The sequence below is a fragment of the Mus pahari genome, chromosome 21 (assembly GCF_900095145.1).
Source record: "Mus pahari chromosome 21, PAHARI_EIJ_v1.1, whole genome shotgun sequence".
Taxonomy (NCBI): domain Eukaryota; kingdom Metazoa; phylum Chordata; class Mammalia; order Rodentia; family Muridae; genus Mus; species Mus pahari.
This window is the reverse complement of record NC_034610.1, coordinates 26,245,205-26,253,694: the sequence shown is the minus strand read 5'-3', so window position 1 is coordinate 26,253,694 and position 8,490 is coordinate 26,245,205. Positions and strand designations below refer to the sequence as shown.

The following is an 8,490-nucleotide window of genomic DNA, read 5'->3' as shown; positions in this document are numbered from 1 at the left end:
ATTAATTTTTCAGTCCTAATGACATGGACCCATGGCTATATCTACATATGCAGATTTCCTTGTCCTTTTCTGGAGATGGGAACTCTGTCGTGGGGGCAGATGCAGAGAAATGGAGAATTTCTCTTTCTCCACAGTTCAGGATAAGAATATTTAATTAGTTCATTTCCCCATGTCTCTGTATATACACTATATTTTTGCTCTTAATGTAAGTATTCTGACCCAGAGGCGGACCTCATGACCAGGGTTCTCGTCATGCTGACGGAAGTCTCAAAGTGGTAGAGTCAGTTATCCAGGACTAAAACCTCCATAACCATGAGCTAAGCAGTGGCCTTGAGTGATTTGCACAGTGGTGGAAAAGCCACTGGCATCTATCACAGCATCTGGCTTTCTGTAGGAGACATTTAAACCCCAGCCGCGGTGGGATGTAACCTAGTGAGGACAGTGTGGTTACCTGCCATACATCACGGTGACGGTTTTACCTTGCCTTCCTGTTGCTATGGTAAAATAGCATGGAGCAAAGCAACTCAGGGGCAGGGATGGCATATTTGGCTTACAGGCTGCAGACCATCATTGATCTTCAAGGGAAGCCACAGCAAGGGACAAAGCTGAGACACAAGAGGAGCACCGCCTACTGGCTCATGCCCTCTGGCTTGCTGCTTGGCTACCTTCTTACACAGCCTAGAGATGGTGCCGCCCACAGTGGGCTGGGCTCTCCTCCACCAATGAGCAAGTAAGACAATACCCACCACAGACATTCTCACAGACCAGGACACAATTTCTCGATTGAGATCCCTTCTTCCCGAGTGTGTCGGGTTGACAACCAAAATTGTCACAGTGACAAGGACAGTTCACATGGAGTGTGAAGAGCAGGGTCTAAAGGTTGCACCTAGGAGTGATTAAGTGATTATAGTGGTTGTGTGGCTGTGGCTGTGTGTGTGTGTGTGTGTGTGTGTGTGTGTGTATGAATGAATTGGAATGCTGCATATACATCATGGCACATTAGCATTTTTAATTGTCTCAAGTTACGTTTTACATTTTATTACACGGGGAGACAGCTCTTTAGCCAATCTTTGGGGAGGAAAAAAGTGTATTGGTGTGCTTTCAAGTGTGGGGAAGCAGGTATTCTAGGGAGCTGGTGGGCTAGAGCAGGCAGAAGCCAGAAGTAGGGACTAGAGAACTGGGCCAATTGGTTTGTTTGCAATGTAGCTAGTGCAGGGAGGGGGGGATCTTGAGGCCATAGAGGGAGCCTGTGTGTGCTTGGGTTTCTGCACAGAGGAAAACTGTGAGACGGTTAGGAGGCCAGATACCAGGACAGAAAGTCTGGCTTAGTAGGCAAGCAGGAAGGTCTGAGCCTGGGATGACGGTATAGGGGTGGGAGGGGACCCAGAGGGGCCTTGCAGGGTAGAATGTGGCACTGGAGGGACCTATCTGTAAGAGACAGTCAGTGTGAATGAATGGGCCTGTATGCGTGGCATGACAGTCAGGGCCTTTGAGAGGAAGCCCACAGGCACCAGAGGACAGAGCAGGATGAATGTGGGTCCTTTGCAAGCGAAAGCTCAGAAGTAACCTGAATTGGATGAGGTGTTAAACCCTCACCAGGGTTAATGGCCATGAGCTTAAGTGGTCAGAGTTCATCGCTCCAGTGTATACGTGTTGACAGGAAACAAAAGTTTCAGACTCAAGAGTACACTCATCTAGAGACCACAAACAGCTCAGTGTAGAAGAACCTGGGAGGGTCCTTGCAGCATCCACGGGGACCCAAGAGACTGAAAGGCAAGGCCGAGAGTTGAGATACATCTCTCGTCCTAATGGGGGGACTGCTTTTTTAGGTAGTTCCTTGTAGAGCCCACAAACTAGGCCACTAAGGACATTCCAGAGGCTAGTGACACTGCCCATGTTAGAAAGCCAGGTCTGCATGGGTACCGTCTGCCAAGGCCCCGCCCACCCCCTCATCCCGGGTGGCGATTGGCAGAGATGCCCTTCCAGTTGCTAGGACACTATTCCAGCCCTTGGCTCCTCCCACGCTTCTTTTGCTGCCCTTTCCCGCCACCCTTTCAGGAAGAGAGCCAAGTGGGGCGGGCAGCGTCTCCATGACGACGCGGGACGCGAGTGGGGGTGGCTGGTACCTGCTTGGTAAAGACGCTGCTCCGGAGATCCTGTCTGAAACCAGATCATGTCGGACCTGGGCTCTGAGGAGTTAGAGGAGGAGGGAGAGAACGATCTTGGGGTGAGAGCTCTTGACCAGGGAGGGACTTCTGGGGTGCATTGCAGCTCCGGAGTCGGAGCCGTGGGGACCAAAGGGCCGAGAGGCCGGGGACAGGACCACGCCGGCCACACTGGCGGCGCTGAGTCCAGGAAGTCGCTCTGAAAGGTGAAACGCCGTGACGTCTTGTTTCCACCCCCCTTCCCCGCTCCCATCCCGCCTCCCATTAAAGGCGAAGATTTCTAGGCAGAGGGTATGAGTAAAGGGATAGGGAAGGTTGCTTCCTGACAACTCATGCACTGTGCTGAGGTGGCCCTCAAGGTTTCTCCATGTAGGTCTTGAATCAGTTTCTCTGAACCATCCCAAGCCATCGGGATCACTTCCCTAGTGTAGACAACAGAGGGGAGGCAAAGGACCCATAGCCAGGATGTACTGTCACTTGAGTGCATTGTGGGCCTGCTGTTTATCCTTAAATCGGAGAATGACCACGCCCTGGCTGACAAAGTGGGGACTAGGCCTGCTGTGTGTGAGCAAACAGGAGTTTGAGCATCAACTGAAGAACTCAGCCCTATGCTCTGTAATGCAGTGTTGGTACCTGCTCAGACCTCTTTGCAGGCCCTGGGCTTCCCCACTTAACTTCTTCATCCATGGGCAGGAGCAGCGTGGTCAGTGTGAAGATGAAGGAGTGCTTTGGAGTCCCTTGCTCCCAACACCAAAGAGCTAGTGCCAAGAAGCAGGGCTCTCTCAAGCGTGAAATCTAGACCTATGTCTCCGTGCAATTAGCCGAGGGCTGGTATTGCACCTGAAATTTGCAACATGCATCCTGGCTTAGCTGCCTCCTTTCCAATCTGGCAGACCTGGTTTCTTAGGGTTCTCCTTCCATGGGGAAGATGGCTCCGTCGGTAAAGTGCTTGCTGAGCCGCATGAACCTGAGTTCAGATACCACTATCATGTAAAAAGCTAGCACAGGAGGATCCCTGGAGCTGGCTGGCCAACCTAGCTGAACGGGTGGGGTCCAGCTTTCAGTGAGAGACCGGTTTCAAAATATAAGGTGGAGAGACTTGAGGAAGACATTGCATGTCAATCTCTGCCCCCTAGAGATGAGCATGAATGTGCACATGAGCAAACACCCACATGGTCATGGATATACCCACCTTACTGCATGTCACACACACACACACCACATATACCACACCACACACCACACACACACACACACATACACACCACACCACACACACACACACACACACCACACAGACACCACACCACACACACCATACCACATACCATACACACACATACACACCGTAACACACATTTCACACACACACACACACACACACCACACCACACACACACACACCACACCACACACACCACACACACACCACATACACACACACACACACACACGCCACACCACACACACTCTCACGCAGAGAAACAGAGGTCACTAACTTATAGTCTGCTTCTGCTCATACATATCCGATTTACACACAGTCCCTTCTATCAGGGTTTCCGGTTTGTTCCCTGCCCACTCCTACTGATTTGTAACATGTTTAAGCCTGTAGTCAAGATGTCAATCCACCTTTAGGTGAACTTAAAGAATTTCTCTATTAGTCACACATACAGCTCAGTCAGTGTTAGGCATACTGGGAGGTCCCTGAGATGGCAGCAGGGATCCACTTCTGTGGCTCAGCGTTGGCCATAATGGGAGATCTCCAAGATGGGAGCAGGGACTCTATGCATTGTGGGTATTAGCTACTTTTCTATTGCTGTCGTCAAGCACCATGACTCATGGAAGGAAGAGTTTATTTGGACTTATGATTTCAGGGGGGTGAGAGTCTGTCATGGTGAGGAAGCAGGCACAGGGGCAGACATGGAGACAGGAACAGGTAGCTGAGAGCTGACATCTTCAGATGCAAGCAGAGAACGCAAACAGGAAGTGGCGTGAGACTACAACACTCAGAAGTCTGTCCCTAGTGATGAGCTTCCTCCAGCAAGCCTCTACCTCCCAAAGGTTCCGCAGCCTCCCCAAACTACCACCAAACAGGGAATCTATGTGGAGATAGATACATGAGCTTACAGGGGGCATTCTCACTCAAACCATCACGCTGTTGTTTGGAACAACCCTGAGATCAAATTTGTACGGTTAGACACTTATATTCTAGGCAGGAATTTCTGAACTAAACTGTTTTCGAGGTTTCCCACATGATGGTCTGTACCAACTCCATGCATTATGTTTTTTTTTGTTTTTGTTTTTTCGAGACAGGGTTTCTCTGTGTAGCCTTGGCTGTCCTGGAACTCACTTTGTAGACCAGGCTGGCCTCGAACTAAGCAATCTGCCTGCCTCTGCCTCCCAAGTGCTGGGATTAAAGGCGTGCGCCACCACGCCCGGCTGCATTATGTTTTTATATGTAATAATATTTAATGTTATTGTCTATGTTGAAAGTATGTAGCGAGCTGGGCGTGGTGGCGCACGCCTTTGATCCCAGCACTTGGGAGGCAGAGGCAGGCGGATTTCTGAGTTCGAGGCCAGCCTGGTCTACAAAGTGAGTTCCAGGACAGCCAGGACTACACAGAGAAACTCTGTCTCGAAAAACCAAAAAAAAAAAAAAAAAAAAGAAAGTATGTAGCGTGATGTTATAAGCTAGCCATGTTATGTCATTACCGAATGTTCTGGCCATTTTAGTAATTATTATATATGCTACATCCATGTATATGAGCCAGAGAACATTCATCTTATAAACTACAGGAAGAAAAGGGGAGGATTGCAACCTTGTATCGCTTTCTTATTCCCTTGATTTTAGGGTGGGGCTAGGGATCTGCTCTGTGGCTCAGGTGTGGCCTTCAACCCCATGGCTCCAGTGATCCCACAATCCTGCTTCAGCCCCTACAAGTGGTGCTCCTTGCAAAAGTTGTGTGTGTGTGTGTGTGTGTATGTGTGTGTATCTGTGTTTCTCTGTTTCTGTCTCTATCTCTCTCTGACTCTCTGCCTTTAAGTGGGTGTATGTCTGTATGTGTTATCTGTCTCTGCCTCTCTATGTATGTATGTATGTTTCTGTGTGTGTATGTATGTGTGTTTTTCTCTCTTTCTCACTCCCCCCCCGTGTGTGTGTGTGTGTGTGTGTGTGGTGGAACCCAGGGTCTTCTTATACACGCTAGGCGGTTCCACTGCCACTGAGATCCATGTCTAGTCTAATCAGCTTACAAGATAGATTGATTCATAGCAATTTCAGATTGGGTTAGAAGTGGTTTATTTTTAATTTTGGATTTTTAAAAGAAATATTAATTTCTTTTATTTTGGGTGTATGGGTTTTTTTTTTTTTTCTGCATGTACATCTGTGCATCACATGCATGCAGCGACTGAGGAGGCCAGGAGAGGTCATTGAAACCCCTGGAACTGGAGTTACAGATGGTTGTGAGCCACCACTTGGTTGCTGGGAACTGCACAGGGGCCTTCTTCAAGACCAGCCAGCGCTTACCCACTGAGCCATCTTTCTAGTCTCTAGGTCAAATTTGTTTACAGACAGCAGACAGTCCAGGAAACCTATGAAGGCTCTTTAAGTCCCGAATGACTGGAGAAAGTGACCTGGGAGTCTGTGCAGTCTAGGGACCTGTTTCACCTGTGTGTGCTCTACCAGCATTCCTGTGACGACACAGTTCATGCAGTGTTTTCTGTGCACTGGTTCATGTTTACAATCTCCGGATTAGCATAATAAGTGACAGTCTCTGAAATGCTAAAGGGAGCAAGGCTCCCGCCATGGACACCCGCACGGACTGTGAGATCACAGACCAGGGCTCTGCCCACCAGGCTTGGCTTACCTGTCACAGGTGCATGCAGTGCCCAAGGTTGGAAGGCTTCAGTGGGACAATAGCTGTAAACTGCTTGTCATGTGCTTGGCGGGAACGAACAGCAGCCACAATCAGCTTGATTTCTTTTGCCTAGGAGTACGAGGGGGAGCGCAATGAGGTGGGAGAACGGCACGGACATGGGAAAGCGCGACTGCCCAACGGGGACACATATGAAGGCAACTATGAGTCTGGAAAAAGACATGGCCAGGTCAGAAGTGGCGGCGGAGGGAGCTGGTTTCCTGTCGCCTTAGTGCGCGTGGGACCCAGGACTGACGTGAACTGTTCTGTCGATATGTTTCAGGGGACGGAGGGAGCTGGTTTCCTCTGTTAAATATTGCCTTAGTGCGTGTGGGACCCAGGACTGACGTAAACTGTTCTGTCAATATGTTTCAGGGGACCTACAAATTTAAGAATGGGGCCCGGTACATCGGAGACTATGTCAAAAATAAAAAGCACGGCCAAGGCACCTTTATCTATCCAGATGGATCCAGATATGAGGGTAACAGGAAGCCTTTTGTCCCGTTCTTGTTCTTGTTACATGCAGAGGCTGTTTCTGTTGTCGAATGTGTCAGCTTACAATACTAAAGCATACAAGTTCACTGGATCTACCAGAAAATGAAGAAAAAAAATTGTTTTTCTTCCTAATATTGTCATAGAGGCTAGAGTGGCTTTTTTCTTTTCTTTTTTTCAAGACAGGGTTTCTCTGTGTAGCCCTGGCTGTCCTGGAACTCACTCTGTTAGACCAGGCTGGCCTCAAACTCAGAAATCCGCCTGCCTCTGCCTCCCAAGTGCTGGGATCAAAGGCGTGCACCACCACATGCAGCTGAGAGTCTTTTAAGTATCTAACCCTCTAACTAACCAGCCTGCGTGGCTGGTCCTGTGGGTAGCAATGCCCTCCTGTGAGCCAGAACCTTGGAGTAAGGGAAGGAACCTTGCTGGGTGGACACAGACTCTGGGTGTGGCTTAGACCCATGACGGCCCTATCACACCCTCCCTCAGGAGGGGTCTTTGCTGTTTACTGGGTTTGCCCAATCCCTCTTCTGATGGTCATGTTTCTTTAGATCTTTGTGAGTCTCTTCATCTAAGGCATTTTGCGTCACTATGATGTCTTTTTGGGATCTCTGATGTTGTGCCTCAAGAAGACTCTTATTTCTAAGAACCTCCAGGCCCTGTGTATCGCTGCTACCTGGTGGATGCATGTCTAGTCCCAGAGCCAGGAAGGGAGAAGACTGGCTGCGTCTGTTGACTTGTAGGTCTTGAGTTTTTCTCTACCCCCCCCCCCCCCCGTTCCTCCTATTTCTGAAAAGGGTTTTCTGGTTTCCATCTGATTTCCAAAAAGATCTGTGCCTTCGGCCTTTGACTGTGGGGACAGTCGGTGTGGCTCTGTGCATGTATGCCGATGAAATACGTTCATAAAGTGTCCACAGAGGGCAGAAGAGGGTGCTAGAGCTATAGATGGTTGAATTGGGACCTCTGCAAGAGCACCAAGTGGAACTGTCTCTCCAGCACCTGATTTTAGTCCATAGACATTTGGCCATGTTGCTTTTTGTAGCCATCCAGTGGCCACGGACAAACTGGGATTACCTGAAAGGGGGCCTGGAAATGAAAAAAGAGACAGGGGGGAGGGGGGAGGGTTGGGGAGAGGGGATGAGAGAAGACTGAAGCCAAGGCAAGGTTCTGCTCCAGGTTGAATATTTCGCACTGCATTTATATAGGGCAAGCCCACAGCCCCCATCCTTTGTTTCAGTTGTGTTGCAAAGCAAGGTCAGCGGGCAGTCTGTTCTTCTAAATGCCTGTGGGAACTTGCACGTGCAACCAAGGCAGATGACTCCACCAAGGTCGATAAGGTCCATTGTGGTAAGCCTGTTCAGCCTGTTCAAGGCTGGGAAGGCCACAGCTTTTAAGCCTGTGGCAAGGCAGAGAGCATCATGGGGGAGTCTTCGATAGACACAGATGCTCACCTCATGGTGCCCAGGAAACAGTGGGAGTGGGGATGTGTGGACATGAAGGGGAGTAGGGGAAGGAGGGGGGAGGGAAAGAGCCCACATCCGACCAGAGTTCCTCCTATGCTCTGGGCAGGCAGACGTGGGAGGGCTGCCAGACACTTTCCACTTGGCCCCAGGTGGGCATCTAAGCCACAGACCCCACTCAACAACGGGGGCAGGGGGTGAGCAAGGGGCAGCCCCCGAAACCAGGGACCCCGGGGCGACACCCTCGGCCCCGGAGTTACAGGAGAGAGGGCAGAGGGAGAGAGGTTCCCACGCAGGTGAGAGTCAGTCTGGTTCGTGGCTGGAGCACAGGAAGGCCTTCCATCAGGAGGTTAGACAGGGCTCATTAGAGGAAAGCCTATCCCATCGTCCAAGCACAGCAGGCCTTGATGAACAGAGACAGTCTATGGTTTAGAGCTTTATTGTAGAAAGGCGGGGGGG

General features: G+C 50.1%; 2 protein-coding genes across 2 annotated transcripts in view; one reads left to right on the top strand and one right to left on the bottom strand.

Moving 5' to 3' along the window:
* Slc37a1 (solute carrier family 37 member 1) overlaps positions 1-2,251 on the bottom strand; it is a 74,529-nt gene extending 72,278 nt beyond the window's left edge. Inside the window, exon 1 of the mRNA XM_029533131.1 lies at positions 2,127-2,251. The gene's annotated coding sequence lies outside the window, so the exon portion shown is untranslated. The remainder of the gene's footprint in view (positions 1-2,126) is intronic.
* Positions 2,073-8,490, top strand: part of Rsph1 (radial spoke head component 1) — a 22,957-nt gene continuing 16,539 nt past the window's right edge. The window contains exons 1-3 of the mRNA XM_021221494.1: positions 2,073-2,227; positions 6,156-6,269; positions 6,455-6,560. Of these exons, the coding sequence (XP_021077153.1) occupies positions 2,174-2,227; positions 6,156-6,269; positions 6,455-6,560 (274 nt within the window). The 5' untranslated portion in view covers positions 2,073-2,173. The remainder of the gene's footprint in view (positions 2,228-6,155; positions 6,270-6,454; positions 6,561-8,490) is intronic.